The 25251-nt window shown below is 43.9% G+C and overlaps 1 protein-coding gene across 1 annotated transcript; it reads right to left on the bottom strand.

Moving 5' to 3' along the window:
* Nucleotides 1-4907: 4907 nt before the first annotated feature.
* On the bottom strand, nucleotides 4908-24529 carry MYOG (myogenin). The gene is made up of 3 exons (XM_030221194.1): nucleotides 23985-24529; nucleotides 8506-8575; nucleotides 4908-6193 (listed from the first exon to the last, which is right to left on the bottom strand). The coding sequence occupies exons 1-3, from the start codon at nucleotides 24492-24494 to the stop codon at nucleotides 6072-6074; spliced, it is 702 nt and encodes a 233-aa protein (XP_030077054.1). The 5' UTR covers nucleotides 24495-24529; the 3' UTR covers nucleotides 4908-6071.
* Between the last annotated feature and the right edge of the window lie 722 nt (nucleotides 24530-25251).

Below are 25251 nucleotides of genomic sequence, written 5' to 3'. Positions count from 1 at the left end.
AAAGCTAGATCCAGATTCGCCCGACAGGGTTGATCCTGTCCTGGGCTTACCCAATGTATGAGGGGCTTGTAGCCTTGCTTTTTTTAGGGAATCCAATTGCGAAATCAGAAGCACAAGTACCTGCATGCAATGGACTAAGCCCAGGTCTGAATCAACCCTGTCGGGCAGATCTGGATCGAGTTGGCAACCCTACTTGAAACTTGGAATTGCCCCCAATGTGCGGCAAAATAAAAATCAGCGCATGTCCATTTTGGGCCTCAGACTTTCCCACACCCAAAATGGATGCGTGCCAATTTTTATTTTGCCACACGTCCATTTTTGGCAAAAATTTAAAAAAGGCTTTTTTTTTACAGGAGTGCTGAAAAACAGATCTGCATGTGCCCAAAACACGCACCTACTCTAGCGCAGCCCATTTTTTAGCACACCTTAGTAAAAGGACCCCTGAATATCCAGGTCTAGAACGTCCTGTGGTGGCCAGCGTTTAAAACATCACTGACTGCTACAGTTTCAATATTGTCCCACTAAGCTTCAGAGGGGTACAAGAAGGTCACTTGCGTGTCGCATGCATGTGCAACGCTGCTGTTTAAGGAGTGTGAGCATAGCAGAGTTCAATGTACATACACCCCTGGTTATTTTTGCCTGATGTTAACATACATGAAACCCCTTCCTAACTCATGCAAAACCTTCTTTCGTATTTCCTTATAACTAGAATCCCATTTCTGTACAACGAATGACAGGTATGTATTTTTCATTTCCTTTTCTTTTCTCCCACAACATTTTATGACATAAGCCTGCCAAACTGCTTGTAAGCATGCTTCAATGAGGCAGCGTGACAACCAAAGCTTGAAGCAAGGGTTTGGGCCTCTTTCATTACTTTGAGCTGACATCAATGTAAGTTCATCGAAATCCAAAGGCTGGCAATGCTGAGAGCATTCTGTATTTGAAAAGAGTAACTGAGGTTCTTGTGTATTATAGATAAGGTAGTATACAATTTAGAGTTGAGCAAGCCTAAAATCCAGTGTAAGGGAAGGTGATATGACCTGACTGGATATGCAGGGCCTCATCCAGTGCATCTCAATTCGGTTCTTGGTCACTACTACTAATACTACTTAACATTTCTAAAGCGCTACTAGGGTTACGCAGCGCTGTAAACAAAGAAGGACGGTCCCTGCTCAAAGGAGCTTACAATCTAATGGACAACATGTGCAGTCAGCTTACAATCTAATGGACAACATGTGCAGACAGTCAAATTGGGGCAGTCTAGATTTCCTGGATAGAGGTGAAATGGTTAGGTGCCGAAGGTGACATTGAAGAGATGGGCTTTGAGCAAGGATTTGAAGATGGGCAGGGAGGGGGCTTGGCGTATGGGCTCAGGAAGTTTGTTCCAAGCATAGGGAGAGGCAAGGCAGAAAGGGCAGAGCCTGGAGTTGGCGATGGTGGAGAAGGGGGCAGAGAGGAGGGATTTGTCCTGTGAGCGGAGGTTTCGGGTAGGAGCGTACGGGGAGATAAGGGTAGAGAGGTATTGAGGGGCTGCAGATTGAGTGCATTTGTAGGTTAGTAGGAGAAGCTTGAACTGTATGCAGTACCTGATCGGAAGCCAGTGAAGTGACTTGAGGAGAGGGGTGATATGAGCATATCGGTCCAGGCGGAAGATAAGACGTGCAGCAGAGTTCTGAATGGATTGAAGGGGGGATAGATGGCTAAGTGGGAGGCCAGTGGGGAGTAGGTTGCAATAGTCAAGGCGAGAGGTAAAGAGAGAGTGGACGAGAGTTTGGGTGGTGTGCTCCGAGAGGAAATGGCGAATTTTGCTGATGTTATGGAGAAAGAAGCGACAGGAACAGATGGACTGGAACAAGCTGGAACAGACGGATTGCAACAAGCTGGAGCAGATGGACTAGAGCAAGTGGGAACGGACGGACTGGAACAAGCTGGAACACCCAGCCAGCCAGGTTTTCATGATGTGTACAATGAATATGCATGCCATAGATTCCTTGATATGTAAATCTATCTCATACATATTCATTGTGGGTATCCTGAAAACCTGACTGGTTGGGTGTGCCCCAAAGACTGGATTGAGAAGCACTGTTCTAAGCTATGCTATTTAATATCACATAAGCTATTATTGTTTTTATTTGTGTTAACTTCGGGTCTTAATACATTTCTAAGCCCTGAATCTGGTAGAATGCAACTGTTTATTATCACTGAATCCTGGAAAGGGGATATTAGCGGTACCCCAAAATTGATTTGAATTGAAGTTTATTATCAGATGACAAAATAGTCTCACTGATCACCACGTTGTTGTGTCTGATCAGTATGCTGCAGTCATAAAATGTCAATTTGCACCTTCTCCCATTCCCAACCCAGTCCTGGGGGCTCACCTATCCCATCAGGTTTTTAGAGTATCCAAAATGAATATTCATGAGTTAGATTTCCATGCAATTGAGGCAGTGCATGTAAGTCTATGTCATGCATATTCACTGCAGATATCCTGAAATGCTGATGGGACTCGATGTGTTAGATGCCATGTTATAGTGTACAGAGGAGAACCATGCATGACTCCAATGAAGCGCTTGTTAACACCAATTAAGTGCCTAATTGGTGCTTGTTACGGCCCATTAATCAATTAAGATATGAGATCCGCATGCATATGGATATATGCCTTTATTTCAATTATCTGAAGGATTTCTCCTCTCCTAACTCCCTTAGTACCAGTCACTGCAGTGACAGTCCAGGGCCGGGCCTATGCATCAGCTCTGGCTTCAGAACTGTACAATCATGCACTCTAGATCTGGCCATTAGGTGGCGCCATTACACAATGACTGCGACTCCCCTTTGGGTGCTGTAAGTGCTGCTTCTGCACAGCAGTGTCCTAAAAAGTATGTTTATATAAAGATGCCAGCAGTAGTATCTACTTTCCACTTTAGTTGTTATGGAGTGGAGGAGTGGCCTAGTGGTTAGAGTACCGGTCTTGAAATCCAGAGGTGGCCAGTTCAAACCCCACTGCTGCTCCTTGTGATCTTAGGCAAGTCACTTAACCCTCCGTTGTCTCAGGTACAAACTTAGATTGTGAGCCCTCCTGGGACAGAGAAATATCCAGTGTACCTGAATGTAACTCACATTGAGCTACTACTACTGAAATGTCAGGTCTCAAAGCAGCAATCTCAAGACAACTACGGGTGCTGTTCAGGCACAAACAAGAAAGACAAGTCTGGCAGCCTAGAAGATCCGGACCGGACTGGGCTGAAGCCTGGGACAGCAAGACAGTCTATAGCAGCCACTGGTTCTGGTCACCAGAGGGCGAGGGGAGCACAAACCAAGAAGCAGGCAGAAAACATACTGAAGCACAGAGAGGCTCGACACACACAGGTGCAGTATAGTGGAGTAAATAGAGCCATGCTGGAAGCAGCCAGCACACAGAGACAGAACTAACTCAGAAAGGACAGACAGAAGCCAGCTCAGAAGCTGACCCTCCCCCCCCCCCCCCCCCAGAAATAAGGTAAGTCTGAGAGGGGTCACGACCACAGATGTGACATGAAAAAGGTGTGAGCAAAATCTAAATAAATATATGGAATGTTGCTACTATTTGAGATTCTAGATGGAATGTTGCTAGTGGAGGAGTGGCCTAGTGGTTAGAGCGCCAGTCTTGCAATCCAGAGGTAGCCAGTTCAAATCCTACTGCTGCTCCTTGTGATCTTGGGCAAGTCACTTAACCCTCCATTGACTCAGGTACAAACTTAGATTGTGGGCCCTCCTGGGACAGAGAAATATCCAAAGTACCTGAATGTAACTCACCTTGAGCTACTACTGAAAAGGTGTGAGCAAAAATCTAAATAAATGGAGCAAAGGAAGCAATTTGGTAGCCAGACACATTTGCCTTTGCAGAATCCCCTGCCCAGGAATGGAACCCTCCTGTGCTGTATGGTGTACAGCATTTATGAACCACCAGGCTAGCACCTATACATGAAATCTACATCCCTCTCCCTTTTCTATGGGCCAATGCTCAGACATTCCACAGTAAAGCCAACAACGCAGAAAACTAGCTTGCCAATGCTCAATGGAAATAATATACAAATTAAATGCGAGCTTTAAAAGTGAACGCAAGAGGGAATGAGCTTGGTGCATGTGCATTAGCGTTTTGTGGTAAGCTCTGCTTTTGTGTGCATGCATCAGAAAACCTGAAAGCAAAGCTCACATTAGCACCTGTTTTCTGCTCATTTAAATATAAACTTTTCAATTTTTAAAATTTAGAGCTAAGAGGTGTGGTAGCCGTGTTAGTCCACTCTTAAAGGTTATCAATAGAAATCAAACAAAATAAAACATGGAAAAGAAAATTTAGCTGGAAGGCTTATATTTAAGTGCAGGAAACAGGCGCCAATGTGTGCTTTCATGTTCGGGTTTACTTGGACTCGCACACATTTATTTCTCAGAATCGGTGCTTACAGGCTTGTGCGGGTTTTCTTCCATTTCCAAAAGAAATCAAAACCAGTAGATTTTAAAGAAAGAATCGTGAGAAATCCTCTCTTCAAACACCCTAATGCCTTCTCTGAGCTGGCGTTAGGTTTTCAGCGGTAAGGGCAGCTTTGTTTTGTGTGCTGTTCTCTGAGCATTGGGAGGGAATAGGAAATGACCTCATTAACATTCATTTGACTACATTTGCATGCTATTTGCACTAATCTTTGGTGTACACATTGTCTCCTGTGTTAGAGCCCTCTGAGCATTCTGCAGTTACTAACGGCAGCGCTAATCCGGTGCTAATCGCCTCTAGCGCCGGTGTTATGTATTGAGCATTGGCCTACTAATTTGCTTGGGTGTCTTCATTGGCTGGGTTCCACAGTAATAATGCAGGTATAAATCAATTAGGAATATTTTCAAACATGATACACTGTATATTTATTAAAAAAAAAAAAACCAAAACAACAATCAACCAGATAAGTTAACAAAAATAAAAAGAGCAAATCCACACATTTCTCAGTAGAAAAACAGTTTCTCATTTACAGCTGATACTTGGAACCGTTATGGGAAAAGTAGATTGGTCAGAATAGTATTAAAATCACATTGGACCCAAAAGGGGAATTTTTTTTATAAAACAAGGCACACTTATTATTTAACAAAATAAAAAGCTATGGGGTCCTTTTATTAACGTGCGGTTAGCACTAACGTACGCTGAGGCGTCCCACGGTAGCTTTTTGTTTGGTGCACGCTACCCATGTGCTAAAAAACTGGAAAATATTTTTTGGCGCTGGTGGCGTGTTTGGGGGGCGGAGAATAGATATGCCCAGTGCTAATGGGTTAGCACAGCTGCATCACCGCACGCTAACTGATTAGCGCATGGTTAGCGTGTGAGCCATTAATACAGAAAATGGGAAATGCAGCCATTTTACAGCCATGCTAAAAGTGGTCTCAGCGCGTGCAGGAAAGCCCTACGTTTCTGATACCACAGGCCACATTTTAGTGCAGCTTAGTAAAAGGGCCCCTAAATGTTTTTCAGTTTAAGGATGGAATTCTTTATAGATAAACATAACTTTGTTTTCAATCCACTGAGCAGCCCTGATTCAGCTCATCTTTTTCACTTAAAAAAAAAACCTGTTTTTTTTCTTCTTATTCATAAGCGCTTTTGCTTCCTGATTATAAATAGGAGATTTATCTCTTTAATTCAGTTTGGCCTATCATTTTTGGCCTATTTAAAACAGATTTATTATTATAGATATTTTAATTGTATCATATAAGTTAGGTGCGTCATTTAAATATCTGAATTATATATTAATGATAAGATTGTTGGACAATGGAATTATCGAAGTTTTGCTCTGGCACAAATGTTGACCCAGATTTCTTGTCCCCTGTTCCTGGTGGATTTTCTATAGAAAATACGGAGGTGTTTTCATTAACAGATCCTTTGTGACAGTATACATTTTGTACTATAGAGCAAATCAGGTTTTTAATTGTAACCAGCCAGAGCGATCTTCAGGATCGGGGGCAATGTCTCCCGTTTGCCTCTCCTCCTTTCCCATGTGGGTATAGTCTCATCTTGGTAGCATGTGCACTGTGGTCAGCAGTCTCCCAGCTCTGCGGCCTCAGTTCTGTGCGTGCTGGTCCGGGAAAGGCAGAGAAGGGTCATCCATGGAGATGCTGTCCACGATGGAGGTCAGGGAATGAAGGGTCCGCTGATCGGAGGAATCGTCAGTCAGCAGGTTATCTGGAGAAGGAATGGAAAGGGGGAGGGGATGAATAAATGAAGCCCGTTGTACATTTTAAAGATATGCTATGGAGATAAAAATTAAGGGACACTGTGTTAGCCTGCCAAAATTAGGGGTGAGCAGCTAAAAGATTTCCCTTTTTTTTTTCTTTCAAAATAAGTGTTGACGGTGTACATTGGGGTCCTTTTTTTAAGGTCTAATCTGCAGTAAGGGGCCCTTTTACTAAGTGACAGTAGGGCTACTGCACAGGTACTACATGCCAAATCGACACTACTGCCCGGTTAGTGCGCCCACCAGGCGGTAATTTTAAAGTTGGCATGTGCTGTTTCCCACGGTGCAAAATATTTTTTTTCTATTTTCTACCAATGGGGGGTGTTCCTGGCAGTAATCAACAGCGTGGCCACATTAGCATGCGCTGCATGATTACCAAGTGTGTAGCGCACGAGCCCTTGCTGCTAGGTGGGTGGCAGTAACAGTTCAGGCAGTAAATAGCTGCGCTCTACTTTTAAATTTAGTGCATGGCCATTTACTATCCTCATTAAAAAAAAGCCTTTTTCCCAACGGCAGTAAAAAATAGCCTAACATGAGCCCAAAACACGAGCCCACACTGCCGCAGGCCACTTTTTTTTATTGCAGCTTAGTAAAAGGACCCCTAAATGATAGGATGGCCATTATGGAGGGAAATTCTATAAATGGCCCTGAAAATTAGGCACCATTAAAAATTCAGGATGAGGTTCTTTATAGAATAGCATTGAGTGCCAAATTCTGCATTCAACTTTGGGCATGAGAAATTATGCCAGCTGAAATCTGGTCCAAATCCTGGCGTGCAAGTTGGGCACAGATCCCTGCTGTTCTGTAACACTATGCACGTGAATCTTTTGTGAATGGCCCTAACCTGCACATGCCTCTCCCATAACCACACCCCCCTTTCAGTTGCATGCAATACAGAATAGAGTGCAGAAAGCTCAGCACCAAAATCATAATTAGTGGCAATTAAGTTCTTGTTAACTCCAATAATAAATCATTGGAGCCCAAAACTAATTATTTTGGGTGCTGATCTCGGTGCAAAGAGTTCCTAGCACTCAGAAAATGGGTCCAATTTCTGGAGGCTAGAATAGCAGACATGGAAGAGGTGAGGCAGACAGAGAGATTTATAGAGGAGGCCTACAGGGACATAACAGAGACGTCCCACCTCCAGTCTGGCGACGTCTGTGCTGCCATGGAGGAGAAAGGTCTCCTGAAGGGACAGCATCATTGTGGAGAGGCAGGAAGTGATCCTGTAGCCAGGACCTGCCCTACAGGGGATGCAATATCCTCTTGCACTGAGGATGTGTCTCCAGGGGCTTCTGCCTAGGAGTGAATAGTTAGGATGGCCATTGTTGTTGGAAAGTCAATCATTAGGCATGTAAATGGCTGGTAGACGTGAGGATCACTTGGTCACTTGCCTGCCTGGTGCGAAGGTAGCGGACCTAGATAAGATTTTAGACAGTGCTGGGGCGGAGCCTGCTATCTTGGTACATGTAGGTACCAATGACATAGGAAAATGTGGGAGGGAGATTCTGGAAGCCATATTTACCCTTAACAAGTCTGCCTTATCTTGCACATTTACCCTCTAGTATATTAATGGGCTACTACAAAAGCAGCATAAAAATAGGGACATATCAAAAAACATTACATGACTAGCAATGACTGAAAGCAGGGGTGGGCCAAGACAATCTGCCACCTTAGGCAAGGAATGAGCTGCTGCCCCGGCTACTCTACCACCACCCCACCCACTCATCCAAGATCTGACATCTCCCCCTTTCTTCCCAACCCCATTCCACAAATTTACCTTTTCTTCTCTCTACTGGGGGCGGCCCACCTCTCTGATGTAATTTCCTGTTTCCTTGGAGGTGGGACACAGTAGAGAGAAGGGGCCGGAACAACAGCAGGGCAGCCTATGGGAATCGCTTCCACTGCTGCCGCCATTTAAAAAACAAGAAAAGAACAAGTAAATTAGAGGAAGGGAGTTGGGGAAGTAAGGCCACCTCAGAAGAGTGCCACTTGAGGCCCCTGCCTCAGTTGGTCTAATGGTAGGGCTGCCACTGACTGAAAGTGTGGGGTCCCTTATACATCTTACTAACTCCCAGTATTACTGGTGGGGTTTCTTAACCATCTCACTTACCCTTATCCCCAGAAGCTATTGCCCGGCCCGTCACACATTTCACCCATTCCCAGCATTATACATCTCCCTCCCAGTATTACTGCTGGGCCCCTCACACACCTCACCTACCGCCAAGCATTACTTCTGATCTCCTCAAACATCACTTACCTCCAGTATGATTGCTGAACTCGCTCTGGCTGCTCCACTCTGGGCTGCTCAAATTGCAATCATTTGTCACCTGTAAATTACAATGGGAAATGTCCATGATGATGACCAAAGAGGTTGGCAGTTCAGCAGTACTCAATAAGTAGAATTTTTATATTGCCTTGGGCTACAATGATATTCAGTGGCTTATTACAAGGAATATTAATAATATGATATTAATATTGTATCGCAAAGCAAAAAGGGGTTCACAATATCCACAAAATTCAACAGCACAAAAGAAAGTGAAAAAGAAACCAACTTCAAGAGATCAGTCCAAACTCAGGGTAAGATGCTCCAATAAGCAATTTTATTTGGACCCTACTCAGCTGGTAGCAATCGACCTCTGCTGCCCAATGAACTATTCATAATGCAGAAGTACATTTTGCATGAACAAAGATCACTTTTCTGTAAATCATGTTTCTACAGCTTTTTGCGGTTTTCTGCAGTTGGAATACTGGTGGCAGTGACCATAAGTTAGAATAAATAAATAGAAATAAAATGGAGATATAAATAAGAAAAGTAAGATGACACCTTTTTTATTAGTCCAATAACACACTTCTTACTTACTCCTGACCTGAGGAAGAAGGTTCTGGCCTTCAAAAGCTAGTCAAACATTGTATTATGTTAGTCCAATGTTTGACTAGCTTTTGAAGGCTCGAACCTTCTTCCTCAGGTCAGGAGTAAGTAAGAAGTGTGTTAGTACTGGCATCATTGAACCATGGTGCAATGTGACCTGCATGGGTGGACAGTAAACTGCAATATTTGTAATGGCCAAAAAAATGGAAGGGTGTTGGCATGTACCTATAGATGAGGAGAGGGGAATGGGCAGTGATGGGGGAGAGGTATGAAGTAGAAGAAGCTAGAGGGGTTATTAAGGTCTGCCATGTAATATAAGTCACCAAGTATGATGGTCATCCAGTTGAGGATAACGCCTGATGACCATAAATATTGGCTTTCTCCAGTGTGCGCTAGCTTCTGTTTGTCTCTAAAGACTACTAAATGGCATATTCGTAGTCAATGTGACTGAATCGATCTGTCTTGCTGCTGGCCTTCCAATACCTCTTTTACCTTCAACCTTGCCAAGCACAATATTCTTCTCTAAGGAATCTGAATGTTGTATAATGGACTAGATTCCATATATGATGCCTAAAAAATTGATGCCAAAATAAAATATGCCTAGGCGTATTCTATAAAGTACACTTAAATTTAGAATAAGCTTAAATTTCCGCATGGTTTATAGAATATGTCATGTGCCTGTTCACATGACTGCATTTAGTCATGGGCAGTTATGCCAAGTAAAACTTGGTGTAAATGCCAACATCTAAATTACACACAGACTGGGTGTATTCTATAACCACATGCATAGATTTTAGAAACGATCGGCCCAGTTCACACCTATGGCCATGCCCCCTTTTCAACTATGCAACTTAGAATTTACACACAACACATTATAGAATATGCTTAGACAGTTCTGCACATAAATTCTAATTAATGCCAAAGTGTCAATAATTGCTTTTTAAGTGGCAATTATTGATGCTGATTGGCTTATTAACCAATTAAGTTGTGCGTGCAAATCCAGAATACGACTGGTTTTGCGTGTACAACTTAAGTTGTGCTATATAGAAACCTGGGGAATATGTCCAAAATAAGATAGTTTCAATCTGTTATTTGGACCTCATGAGTTCAGGTTTGATCTGGTCCAGAACCCAGTTGTTTTTCTTTTTAGCAAGATTTTCTGCCAACACTTCATCTCAAATGCATCAATACTTTTTCTGTCCTATTTCTTGATGGTCCACCACTTGCATCCAAAAGTGTAATAGAAAAAAATCATGGTACATTCAATTCAGATCTTTGTTTGTGAGGACACATCCTTACTCTTATAAATTTTCTCTAACATCTTCATTGCAGCTCTGCTATGTGCTAGTTAGCTGTTATATATCTTGACGGCTGGAGCCCTTCTCATCAATAATTGATCCCAGGAGGCAGAAACTGTCCATCACTTCTATTTTTTTTGTAATCAGCTCTGTACTTGTCATCATAACTCTTCTATAGATTTATTTGCAATCCCATTCTTATACTTTTTTAAAATTTTGATTAGGAGGACCATTCCTCCTATTTCAAATCCATGTTCATCATCTTGCAGCCCGGCTTTTCTCATGAGTATTTGGCATACATGATAAACAGAAATGGTGAAAGAATAGTCTTGTCTTAATCCTTTGTCAACTGAAAACCAATCTGCTTTGCCATGCCCTGTCTTGACTGTTGCTTCTTCTCCGGAGTAAAGATCCCTCATTAGAGTAACAAGATGTTCAGGAACACCTACTTTCCTAGGGATTTTCCACATTTTATTACGATCAACTCAATCAAAGGTCTTGTTGTAGTCAATAAATAAGAAAACAGGAGCAAAGGTACAAGAAAATACAACTTTATTAGAAAAATCCCATTGGAGAATGCCTGTGAGCAGATCATAGAATAAAACGACCTGACAAGAGCCACGTTTCAGCTATGGAAGTGCATCTGGGGTCATATGCAAACAGATCCTTGGATCATCCAATCAGGAATAAACACATCAGTAGAAGCAAGCAGTCAAACATCACAACATGTTTACAAAATGATCCTTTCCTTGTCAAATGAGCACTTGTACTATCTTGAAGAGAGGATCATTTTCTGAACACTTTGTCACTTTTGATTTTTTGCTTCTTCTGAAATGCTATTCCTGATTGGATGATGCAAGGCTCTGCCCATGCATGACCGCTGATATGTGCACATAGCCAAAGTATGGCCATTGTTGGGATTTTGTAATCTTATGAACTGCGCATGAGCATTCTCCAGTGGGAGTTTACTAATAAAGTTGTATTGGCTTGCTCCTTTGCTGTTGTTTTCTTCTTGGTTTAACTGCAAAGGAATCATCTTCCTTACATTTTGTAGCCAATAAAGTGCATGTACACTTCGTTCTGGTATGCTTTGGTGCGTTCAATTATCCAGCAGACATCAACAATGATGTCTATTGTTCCTTGACCTTTCCTGAAACCTGCCTCTACATTGGGCAATTCCCTTTCCATCTATGGTTCCAGGAAAATAAATAGACATGGATGGTGGTCAGATTTGGGCATATTAGTAATGGGACTTTATCCTGATAGTAAGTGCTGCTTTTGTGGCTTTGTATTTGACCAGTCATAAGGTGGCTGAATGTCACTTATTACTACTTAGCGTATTAAATGAAGAGAGACTAGGCTGCTCAGGACCTTGCAGTGGATTGAGGGAGAAAACCATGAGAAACACTTCAGTTTTGACAGTCTTCTTTCTTAGTCAAAACTTGCTTTCATGAAATCCAAAACTGGCGTCTCCCTAGCTCATCATATCCACTGATATTTTCGTTTCCCAGGAATGCATTTATCTATCTACAGGTGTACAACTGAGCTTCTCATACAACCCAGTTACTCAACAGGCTACTACTGATCCCCTCCTCTGACATACACACATGCCCTCTAGCCTCCAGTGATCCTAGTGACCCCTTAAGTTCACACAGATTTCATTTACCTTGGAGTCATTGTTGCCTTCCTCCTCTTAAAAATGTCAACAGATATAGAGTGAACAGAGAGTACTGTACTTCAGAATTTTATCATTCTCAGTTTCGAGTACTTCTAGAGATGATAAAACTAGTCTTTTTCGTGCCGTATTTTGCACCATTGTTCTGAGATTTGCTCTAATGGTAACTGATCCTCCTGTAATATCCCTGTTTGACCCTTCTTCAGCAATATTCAATAAAAATAAAGAAAAAGGATTGGTCAAAAGCATATGTAGATAGCCAAGTCTTAGCTAACGTCTGAAATCATAAATAATAGTCCTGCCTCCAAATACGTTTTTCATTTATTATTTATTGAGTTAAGCTAACATTACAAGGAATGTCCTTGCACAGAAATTGTGTGACGCACAGGATCAGATATAGCAACAAGAAAAAAAGAAAGAAAAAAAATAACAAAACGTCCTCTGCCAGTGTCACACCAAAAGCCCCAAACATGTGGTGGCTGTACTACAGGCAGGCTTCCTGGTTGCGTGCTCTCTCCTCCTCCCAAATCCCACCTCTTCAATGTCGCCTTCGGCACCTAATCACTACACCTCCTCTCAGGAAATCTAAACTACCCCAACGTGACATTTCGTCCTTTAGATTGTAAGCTCTTCTGAGCAGGGACTGTCCTTATTTGTTAATTTGTACAGCGCTGCGTAACCCTAGTAGCGCTCTAGAAATGTTAAGTAGTAGTAGTTTTCTGTTTTCTGATTGATATGATTAGTTAATGTAAACCGCTCTGACAGCTGCTTTAAAGGGGTCTTTTACTAAGCCGTGGTAGTGCATTTTGCTCGTGGTAGAAATCAGCTGGTGGTAAATGCTGAGATGCTCATATGGACTCTCGGCGTTTACCGCCAGCTGATTTCTACTGTGAGCTAGAAATGCTACTGCGGCTTTAGTAAAAGACCCCCTTAGAGCAGTATATCAAGTCCTGATAAACTTGAAACTTGGAGATCTCAGAAGGGGAGTAAGATCACAAATCTAAAATATTTAAGAAAACAAGTAATTCGGAACTATTGCACAGACCATAATATTTCTAGCTGTCTGCACTACCCAAGCTGCGGACTTAAGTACAAAACAACTTACGCATCTAGTTTTTCCTACATAAGCACACAACTGTGGAACGCATTACCAAAAGCCTTGAAAACGATGTACGACCACCTAAACTTCCGGAAATCACTAAAAACCAACCTGTTTAAAAAGGCTTACCCTACCGATCCAACTTAAATGCCTGATCTCTGCAACACAACAAAAGTAAAGTACGTAATGGACATAACACAACTCTTCCGTTCTTCGATTCCCAGGCTGTGCCACATGAACTTGATCTTACCACAACATCATCCTGTATTTGTTCACACCGGAGCCTGCAAAGGCCTCTCCGGTACTATGTAAGCCACATTGAGTCTACAAATAGGTAGGAAAATGTGGGATACAAATGTAACAAATAAATAAATAAAATAAATAAAACACTGCTCATGAATAAGTAAATAAGTATTTCCATACTGGGACAGACCAAAGGTTCATCAAGCCCAGCATCCTGTTTCTAACAGTGGCCAATCCAGGTCACAAATACCTGGCAGAAACCCAAATAGTAGCAACGTTCCATATAGAACCCCAAAGAGTAGCAAGATTCTAGAATTCTAAAGAATAACAAGGTTCCATGCAGAATTTCAAAGTGTAGCAACATTCCATGAAGAACCCCAAAGAGTAGCAAGATTCCATTTAGAATCCCAAGTACATAAGTGTTGCCATACTGGGACAGAGCAAAGGTCCATCAAGCCCAGCATCCTGTTTCCAACAGTGGCCAATCCAGGTCACAAATACCTGGCAAGATCCCGAAAAAGTTCAATACATTTTATGCTGCTTATCCCAGAAATAAACAGTGGATGTTCCCCAAGTCAGCTGTTTACTTGCAAAAGGATCACTTCTTTTACTATCCAGAAATAATCTCAATTGTTTAGGGTCCCAGAGAATGTATCTATTAGCTGCGAAGTTTATAAAACATTTAACAGGAGAATGAAAGACGAATAGACCTCCTACTTCTTGCCTCAACTGAAGAAAAACTTTACTCCTATCCTGTTTACAGATATCAGGAAATATCCAAATTTGCTGATCCACAAAAATAAGTTGTTGTTGACGGAAATAAAGTCTTAACACAGATCCTTTATCTGGTTCAAACACCAAAGTCACTAGCAGAGTTGCCTTTTCCTGTATAACATCCACTGATGTTTCCAAAAATGCTAAATCCAGATTATCAGGAGATGACACAGCAGGCCCTCCATCTGATCTTCCTGGTTCCATCCACCTCTGATAAGGAAGACAGAAAACCTTCTGAAATGGGGGAACAGCACCCTCACATATAACATAGTAAATGATGGCAGAAAAAGACCTGCACGGTCCATCCAGTCTGCCCTACAAGATAAACTCATATGTGCTACTTTTTGTGTATACCTTACCTTGATTTGTACCTGTCCTTTTCAGGGCACAGACCGTGTAAGTCTGCCCAGCACTATCCCCGCCTCCCAACCACCAGCCCCGCCTCCCAACCACCGGCTCTGGCACAGACCGTATGCGTCTGCCCAGCACTATTCCCCGCCTCCCACCACCGGCTCTGGCACAGACCGTATACGTCTGCCCACCACTATCCCTACCTCCCAACCACCAGCCCCGCCTCCCACCACCGGCTCTGGCACAGACCGTATAAGTCTGCCCAGCACTATCCCCGCCTCCCAACCACCAGCCCCGCCTCCCAACACCGGCTCTGGCACAGACCGTATAAGTCTGCCCAGCACTATCCCCGCCTCCCAACCACCAGCCCCGCCTCCCACCACCGGCTCTGGCACAGACCGTATAAGTCTGCCCAGCACTATCCCCGCCTCCCAACCACCAGCCCCGCCTCCCAACACCGGCTCTGGCACAGACCGTATAAGTCTGCCCAGCACTATCCCCGCCTCCCGCCACCGGCTCTGCCACCCAATCTCGGCTAAGCTCCTTAGGATCCATTCCTTCTGAACAGGATTCCTTTATGTTTATCCCACGCATGTTTATCCCGAGAGATTCTGACAAAAACCTTTTGACGAGCTCCTTGGGGGATAGGGAGGGAAAGTGAGGGAAATTCAGTCCTCTTAAATTTAAATTGCTAGATCTATTTGCCAAGATTTCCAACTTGTTACACAGGGAGTGGGACACTGAATTTTTTTTAAACAACAGCACCGTAGTCTCCTGCATAGAACTGGTATAATAAAGAGAGAGGCTGTGATGGGGTGTATAGGAATCAGCTTGTCCTCCTTAACAACACTCCCTCACAGAGCCAAGTTAAGAGGCCGAGCTCTAGCTGTTTAGCAGGGAGAGTGTGGTTTAGCCAGGGGAGATAAAAGCAGAGCTGTCAAGTTACCCATTCCAAAAGGTAGACTTAACTTACATCCCAAAGCAGTGTAGTATTTGTAGTCCATCCAGCCAATATTCAGCGCTATTTAACTGGCGAGAAACGGCTGCCGGTCAGTTAAATAGCGTTTCAGTGCCTAACCACTAATATTCAGTGTGAGATACATGGTTATCTCTGCTGAATATTGCCAGTGAGTGCCGAAAAGATAACCGGCTATGTAGAGTGATAACTGGCAATATTCCGCGTTCACCGGCTAAGTTTAGTCGCCAAATCAGACCGCCTAAATTGCAGTCCTACCTTTGGCCACTATAAACTTAACTGGTCAGTGCTAAATATTGGCATGGAAGAAAGTGGGATGTTTGACCACGGAAAACCAAAAGACTGGAGGGATGGATTCTTAAAAAAGTTGTTTATTGATGAAAAAAGACTCGACACAAATGTTGTGTTTCTGCCGTTAGGCCTGCATCAGCTGTTCTCCGTTGACTGAGACTCCTGATGCAGGCCTAACGGCCAAAACACAACATTTGTGTCGAGTCTTTTTTTCATCAATAAACAACTTTTTTAAGAATCCATCCCTCCAGTCTTTGGTTTTTCGTGGTCAAACAACCCACTTTCTTCCATACCTGTATTCTCCCGTGGGGCGTTCGAGTTCTCTGCTTGTGGCAGATTATCTGGACCAGTGCTAAATATTGACATAGCCGGTTAAGTTTGAGCAGACCAACCCTCCCCCCCCCCCCCCCCCCCGGAAGTTCAATGCCGGTCACTGGAAACGAATATCCGGGATCAGTGCGGACAGTAGCACTTAGGCGGGCTGCTTCCCATGGGCTGAATATTGGCCTTCATGATTCTATCCATTGAAATTAGTGCTGCAGGTCCCATAATGCACCAGGATGAGGTTGGCAGAAATCCAGGACGGGACAAAAGGTCTCCCTCCTGGAATGGGTAACTTGGCAGCTCTTTAAAATCCCAGAGCAGAGACAAGCCAACCATGCCCAGGTCAGGAAAAGAAGGCTGGCCATGGTAGGGATGTTTTTATTGCAACAATGTGGAATTTACGACCTTTGTGGCCCGGCAGAGTCCAAGCTGATACTCCTATGCACATTGTAATGTCTTGTAGCCTGGCAGCCAGTCCCTTTTTTATGGATGGAATTGTACTGTGCTTCTTACAGTGTAAGATGGTGTATGTTTATTCCCGAGTTTGCAGGCCAGGAAGAGAACAGGCTTCTATATTGTTTATCCAAGTCATTACAAGAGTTTTGCTGTATTTTTACACTTGGGCTTGGCAGTGTAAAAGTACAGATGCCAAGTTACCCAGTTATGGCCAGTCAGTCCTGGTTTTGAACTTATATCCCAAAGCAGTGTGGGATTTGTAGTGCCTGATCCTGCCTATTAACAAGATGGGGTGGTCAGAAATCCAGAACTGTCCCAAAATCGGGGACGACAAATACTACATTGCTTTGGGATGTAAGTTGAAAACCAGAACTGGCCAAAAAGTCTCACTCCTGGAGTAACTTGGCAGCTGTTCCCTGAACATGCGGGTCCTTGGTGGTTTAAAAGTCACTGACAACCGTGGGCTGACTTAGGCCTGGATATTCAATACCAGGGGCGTAGCCACGGGTGGGCCTGGACGGGCCCAGGCCCAGCCAGTTTTGCTCCAGGCCCTCCCAGCCTCTTCTGCCCGCTCTCCCCGTCCGCGTGGTCTGCTGACTTTTACTGACCTGAAGCGCCGTTCTCCCTCCAGCACCGGCGATTCCCATAGCCAGCCTTCTGCCAGCGCGCGCCGTCGGGGCCTCTTCGCCGGTGCTGGAGGGAGAACGGCGCTTCAGGTCAGTAAAAATGACCAGAACTGACCATGTGCAGGGGGCTGTCTTGGGGGGGGGGGGGGTGGTGGTAGCTGGTGAGGAGGAAATGTGAGGCCTGTGCCCACCCAGTCCTCCTCCAGGCCCATCTAAAAATTGAACTCTGGCTACGCTACTGTATACTGGATCTAATCTGGGCACCAGCATTGAATAAGTGGATCATGTGTGGCTGCTGGTCTTTATCTGGGTACCAGTCGATATTCAGATAACTGAGGGGTCCTTTTATCAAACTGCGGTAAAAGGAGCCCTGCAGTGGCGTCAGCACATGGGTTTGCTGTGTACCGAGGCCCCCTTTTACTGTAGTGGGTAAAAGGATGGTTTAAAAGAATTAAATTATTTTTTGAGCGCCATAAATGGCGTGCAGCACACAGCGTAATTACCACCAGGCTCCTGCGGTAACCCGGCTAGTAGGGCTGATTTGCCACGTGCCATTGCCATAGTAGGCCTACCACAGCTTAGTAAAATGGCACCTAAGGGAATAAAGTTAGGGCAGCCTGTTTGCTCTCTTAACTTTAGTTGGGCATTTACCCAGATAACAAGCCGAAAATCACCTCTAACTAGATAAACCCCTGCACTGCCCTGGCACCACCCTCGAACCACCCTGGCATTAACTGGAGAGTGATTTCTGTGTAATTAGTTGGTTTAATTAATGAGCTATAGAAAAACAATTTTGCATACAGGTTTGATAAGCTGATTAATAAAAATGTTTTTGTGCATTATTACATAGTCGTGAGGATGAAATAATATTAACTGGAGAGTGCCATGGCAGGTCACAGCTAAATATCACTAGCAGAGCTGGACACAGTGATTTAAGTGGCAGGAACTTCTCCGGCCCAGTAAAATGATTTTGAATATCTTTTTATTTATTTGTGTAAATTCACATCTGAAAACTTGCCCCCTGTTGGAGGAGTGGCCTAGTGGTTAGGGTGGTGGACTTTGGTCCTGAGGAACTGAGTTCAATTCCCGGCACAGGCAGCTCCTTGTGACTCTGGGCAAGTCACTTAACCCTCCATTGCCCCATGTAAGCCGCATTGAGCCTGCCATGAGTGGGATAGCGTGGGGTACAAATGTAACAAAAATAAAAAATATATGTGTGCTGTCCACAACAGATCTGCTTTTACCTTTGGGAGCAGATCAGAGGAGAGAAAGTACTTGCAGAGATTTAATTCTGAAATCTTGGTGCAGACTTTTCACAGGTGCACTGCTTCAAACAGGTGCCAACTGCCAAGCACCTGCATTACCCCACTAATCCAAATTTTCAAAAACAAAAAACACACTGGTGAGTTTCCTTTTGAAAATAAGCTCACAGACTCTTCACTGGCCTTCAGGCCCCTCTATAATTGGCTTTTAATTACTGGTACTTGATAATTTGTTTACTTGAAATTATTTACAATTCAAGGGCCCAGGTAGCTGACAGGGTTATTTATTAATTTATTAAAATTTTATATCCCAACAAGCCAACTGAAAGTCTGAAGTGGGCAAACAAATAAAATATATATGTACAACTAGATTCTTCAGATCCGAATAAAATTTAAACAAAACAAAACAAAAAACCCCCAAACCAAAACAAATAACGCTCAGTAAAATAAGGAAAGCCATAATCCAAGCTGCTCTCACACCCCCAATTACTACCCAAATCAACTATACAGTCATGTTTTAACCCCTTTTCTGTAAACAAGGAGCTCCACTTCCCACCTCAGCTCTGGAAAACAGAGTATTATAGGGGCCAACTTTTCAAAATTATTGGGGGTGATAAGCCCAATGGAAATAATCCCTCCCTGGACACATACAAGGAATTTCCTCAATATTGGGGGTGCTCAAGCACCCACAGCACCCACAGAGTCGGCTCCAATAAGATGCCTCAAATCTCCAGAACTGGATGGTACAGAACACAGAGCCTATCACCTGTAGGACTGGAGGGCTTGGGGGAGAGGGCGGGCATAGGGATACAGAGCCTGTCAGGATAGGAGGGCTCAGGAGACAGGTACAGAATACAGGACCTGTCACCCAGTGGCGTACCAAGGGGGGGTGGTGGGGGCGGTCCGCCCCGGGTACACGCCGCTGGGGGGGGGGGGTGCCACAGCGCGCGCCTGTCAGCTGAGTTCGCTGAGTTCGCTAACTTCGCTGCAGCTCCCTCTGCCCCGGAACAGGTTACTTCCTGTTCCGGCCGGGGCAGAGGGAGCTGCAGCGAAGTTAGCGAAGTTAGCTGACAGGCGCGCGCCGCGGCACCCCCCCCCCCAGCGGCATGCACCCGGGGGGGGGGGGGTGCATCGGCGATGCGCCCCGGGTGTCATGCCGGCTATGATCGCCACTGCTGTCACCTATAGGAGAGGAGGATTCAGGAGACAAGTGCTTCTTTTTCCACTCCAATCTACTGAATCTTCAACTATTTCCAATATCTTCCTCAAACTGATCTTGATTGCTGACTGGTTTTTCACTCATCACCTTAAGCTGAATCCCTCTAAAACTGTTGCCCTTTTCTTTCTCTTGCTTAAATTGTCTTGCCTGTACCCCCTCTATCTCTGGTGTACCCATTCCACTCAAAAAAGAGCCTTAAATTCTTGGGGTTATCATTGATAATCGCCTTACTTTCAAACATCATATTTCCTCTATTGTCAGTAAATCTTTCATTAACCTTCAACAGATTCACCTTGTAAGGTCTTTCTTTGATCAACCATCATTATGGGGCTCAATTTCAAAGCACTTTCAATAGGTTACTTTGAAAATACGCCGCCACGTAACTTTGTAAGTCTAAGTGCTTTGAAAATACACCTCTCTGTCTCCTTATCCACTCTCTTGTCATTCCCATCTTGATTATTGAAATTCGATACTTTATGGGTTACCCCATTATCAACTACGTCGATTACAGTTTATCCAGAACACCTCTGTCAAATTAATATACGGCACAAAGAAATTCGATAGTGTTAATCTGTTTCTTTGAACTGAAAACTGGATATCAGTTCAATACAAACTTATTCTCGTAACTTTCCACACCCTTTGGTCAGGCCTTCCTCTCTTCTTATTCAAACATCTCTACCCCTACTCTCTGAATTATTCTCAACATTCTTTCCATCAGCATCTTCTTCTTGTTCTCTCTTTCCTTCAGATCCACTCGCACTCTGCTAGAAATATTGCTTTTTCAGTTCTTGCTCCTACTCTCTGGAATGCTATCTCTTTTGCATCTGCAAAGTGAACTCTCATCTCTTAGGTTTAAGACTCAACTTAAAGCCTATTTTGTCTCTAATGCGTTCTTCACCAGAACCTCTCTGCCCATCTCATCTTCCGCCAGGGTCGCTTTACTCATACTACCCCTCTCCTCAAGACCCTTCACTGGCTCCCTATCCGTTTTCGCATCCTGTTCAAACTTCTTCTACTAACCTATAAATGTACTCACTCTGCTGCTCCCCAGTATCTCTCCACACTCGTCCATCCTTACACCCCTTCCCGTGCACTCCGCTCCATGGATAAATCCTTCTTATCTGTTCCCTTCTCCACTACTGCCAACTCCAGACTTCGCGCCTTCTGTCTCGATGCACCCTATGCCTGGAATAAACTTCCTGAGCCCCTACGTCTTGCCCCATCCTTGGCCACCTTTAAATCTAGACTGAAAGCCCACCTCTTCAACATTGCTTTTGACTCGTAACCACTTGTAACCACTCGCCTCCACCTACCCTCCTCTCTTCCTTCCCGTTCACATTAATTGATTTGATTTGCTTACTTTATTTATTTTTTGTCTATTAGATTGTAAGCTCTTTGAGCAGGGACTGTCTTTCTTCTATGTTTGTGCAGCGCTGCGTATGCCTTGTAGCGCTATAGAAATGCTAAATAGTAGTAGTAGTAGTAGTAGAACCTAAATGATATTTAGGCCCCTTTGCCAGTTCCTTCTCCACTACAGCAATGCTCCCCTTTCAACGTCCTGCCTTCTTTCTCAGTACCCTTCCCCTCCTCCTCGTATATCCTATCAATGCATTAATAGTAATAATTCTCCTCTCTGAATGATCATTTTTCCCCTGTATCCTCAGAATCCTTATGTGTTTCTCCCTCCCCTTTTTCAGCTCAACTTACGAATGTTTGCAAACCATTTAGATAACTACTTTACTTGCAGTATACCAAATAAATGTGAACTATGAACTGCTAGGATACAAAATCTGTCATTTCTAGGACTGGAGAGCTCAGGGAATGGACACAGGATACACAGTTTGTCACCTTTTCGGACTGGAGAACCTAAGACATGGCTGCAGGGATAAAGAGCTCCTCACCTTTAGACTGGATGATTCTGGGGCATGGATTCAGGGATACAGACCCTGTCACCTCTAGCAGCAGATGACTCAGGGAATAGACAGATGGGTAAAGAGCTTGTCATCCCTAGATCTAGAAGGCTCAGGAGCTGAACACTGATGGGCCCTGGGATGCAGAGCTCATATGTGGAAAGACCAAGGAAGCTAGGAATATCTTCCTTAGAGAAAAATGTAACAGATGATGTGATTTCTTGAAAAGTCGATGGATATGTCAGCCGCCAAATATATTTACACTACGTAACAGAGGCGCAACAAGAGAGCATAACCTGAAGTTAGAAAATAAGATATTTAATCTGATTTTAAGTGAAAGCTATTTTTAAATAACATTTTTCTATTTTCCATTCTTGGTTATTTCAGGACTTTGCTCACGTAGTTTCTGCATGACCTTCTAATCACTTGGTGTCCCATACTGTAACACTAAAAGAGTTCCCCATGTCCCCATAGCCTCATGGGTTCTGATCCAGTCTCACTCTTACATTGTAATACTTGAGGTGTTCTCGTGTCTCTGTAATCACCTGGGTCCTCCCAGCTCGAATTCTACATTATTTCACAAATGATTCAACATGGATCATAATAAGAAGGTATCTAACAACTGAGGGAATTACGAAACAAGCATATAGCAACAGTACAGGATTGTAGGGAGGAGTAGCCTAGTGGTTAGTGCAGTGGACTTTGATCCTGGGGAACTGGGTTCAATTCCCACTGCAGCTCCTTGTGACCCTGGGAAGTCACTTAACCCTCCATTGCCCCTGGTACAAAATAAGTACCCGAATATATGTAACACCGCTTTGAATGTAGTTGCAAAAACCTCAGAAAGGCAGTATATCAAGTCCCATTTCCCTTTCCCTTAACCTCCTGGACTCTGTCCCACTTGTGTCCCTATACTGTAACAGTGGAGGAGCTCCCCCATGTCCATGTAACCTCCTACTTTCTGTTCCATTAGAGGAGTTCCCTGTATCCTTCTGGTTTTTACTCCCCTCTCACCCCGTTACTGTAACACAATAGAAGTTGCTTCATGCCCTGGTCTCTGCTTCCCTCTCGAGTATACTGTAACACAAGAGGAGCTGCCCTGCATCCCTGTATCCTCTGGGCTTTACTTCCCTCTTGCTTATATAATCTATCGTGATTGAGTAATGCTTAGTGGAGAGAGGGACTGGAAAATAACAGTATATGACCTGATATTCAGGGGCACTTTTATGGGCAGAAGGTTCTGCTGCCCAGATAAATGCCACTGACTGAGGTCATGCCGGGATTTTAAGCAGCATTATGTGAATAATGCTGCTGGGTGGTCCAGACCCTGAGTGGAGCCAGGATTTAGCCAGAGGCTGGCAATACTGGGTGCCATTACCTGCATAACCATTCTGTTAACTGAGAACAGCAAAATTACTGGTTGGATTCAGGGCAGCAGAAAAGCACTGCCTGTTATTCCTGAGTATTCAGTGCTGGCTGATAATCTGGATATTGGCACTGAACATCCAGTACCGTGATGGTCAGTGTTTAAAAGAAACACGGATTGCAGTAGCTGAATATCTTGGGGATAGATTTTAAGTTGCAAACTTGTCTGCTAACTTCTGGCTGGAGCTGACGTTGTGGCATTACTGCCTGGTCTGATCCTCTGTCCTTTTATTTTTATTTAATTTATCCTTTTATTTTTATTTCATTCATTTATTTCAGCACATTTGATATACCGCTATGATCTACACACAGGCACAAACCCCCTGATTCTGTATAGCATGACTTAAGTTGCACACAACTCCAGTTGTATTCTGGATTTCCATGTGCATCTTAATTAGTTAACAAGTCAATCAGTACCAATAATTATCACTTAACACTCAATTATTGACACTAATTGGCATTAATTAGAATTTACACGCATAACTGTCTAAGCGTATTCAATAATGTGATGCGTGTAAATTCTAAGTCGCATAGTTGAAAAGAGGATGTGGACATGGGCACGGAATGGGCAGGTTTTGGGCATTTCTAAAATCTATACACGTGGTTATTGAGTACACCCGGTACACGTGCAATTTAGGTGTTGGCATTTACACCAAGTTTTACTTTGCATAAAAGCCCATGAGTAAATTTAGTCACGCGGACGGGGGCTCGGCGTTTTCTATAAACCACGTGGAAATTTAGAATACGCCTAGGTGTATTTCGTTTTGGTGCTAATTTTTTTAAGTGTGATATATAGAATCTAGTCCAAAAAGGTTAACAAGTCATGGATATCAAAAACGATGAAAAAAAAGAGAAAGAGAGAAAGGGTCTAAGCGGTATTGGGGTAAGAGATATTACTATCCAACTACAGCACAATAGGCAGTGCATGCATCCCTTACCCCCTGCTGGGAGCTGGAGCTGTGGTATTGCTGCTCTCTCTCATCTCTTTCCTGTTGATTGAGGGAGCTAAGCAGAGTCTGGAGCCTCTCAATATACTGAATTGCACTGCGTAAGATCTCCACCTTGGGAAGCCTCTGGTTGGGGTTCAGTAAAGTGCTTCTCTTCAGTGCCTCAAAGGCCTCATTTACCTTCTTCAATCTCCTTTTCTCCCTTAGGGTAGCAGCCCGCCTTCTGTCCATGGACACTGTCTTTCTTTTGCAGATTTTGCATGCCCAGGGCAAGCACTGGCCAGGGCAGTGCTCCTGCTGGGACATGCCAAGCACTGGAGAGACCTTCTCATCCAGGACTGAAGCAGAAAGCACCCCGCTGCCAGAGCAGAAACCTAGCCCGGGTCGCTCCTGGTACCCTACTTGCTCAAATCCTGGCTGTAATCTGGAAGGGAAGTAATTTTCACCATCATAAAAGCGTTGATCTGCAAAGAAGAAGGGATTGGTCTCAAAGAGCTCCATGATCACTGAGCTGCTCTGTCTCGGGCTGCCTGGACACCAACTGCTCTTCTGTCTCTCCAGCACCAACTGTTGGGTGGCATTTAAACTCTCTGAATGGTATTAAATCACAGAGATAAATATAGAAAACCTGAGCGAAACCTGATCCATCTTTAAGCTGTTGCTTCACATCAAAACTTTACATCTGATTTCATGTTCCCTCTCCCCCCTCCTGGGGTTGGGATGGAAATGGAATCACAACTCATTCAAGGAGGTGGTGTTTAAAAAAAGAAGGGGTGGGTGAGTGGGAAGGGGGGGGGGGACTGATGAATGAAAAGTTTGAGACTTAGTAGAAGCGTGCTGTAATTTGATTAGCTTTCAATCTCCGTTTCAATGCTATCAATGAGAAGAATGTGTCTCTGAACTGGGCCAGCCTTCCTACACCCAGCATTCCTTCCTGCATGGGGGGGGGGGGGGGGGGGGAAGACGCCCTCCACCCCCTCAGCTCATATCATCTGCTGTCATCAGTTACTGTAGCATTTACAGCACGGTTACACAGGGGTAGCTCATTCCAGCCTGAAAGTCTTTACAATTATTCAAAATGGAATGAGGTCAGTTCTTTGTGCCTGAATCCAACCAGCAAAAACAATCTTTGCAACCACGAACCAAAGAAACAGACAATCTCAACGAAGCCTACGCATTGATAACCATGTCATAAAAAAAGGTTGAATTGATTGAAATGTTTAATAACCTCAATTGCATGTCCTGTTGTGAGCACGGG

Source organism: Microcaecilia unicolor, chromosome 12, assembly GCF_901765095.1.
Source record: "Microcaecilia unicolor chromosome 12, aMicUni1.1, whole genome shotgun sequence".
NCBI lineage: Eukaryota > Metazoa > Chordata > Amphibia > Gymnophiona > Siphonopidae > Microcaecilia > Microcaecilia unicolor.
The sequence above is the reverse complement of the archived record's forward strand: the minus strand, read 5'-3'. Positions and strand labels throughout refer to the sequence as shown.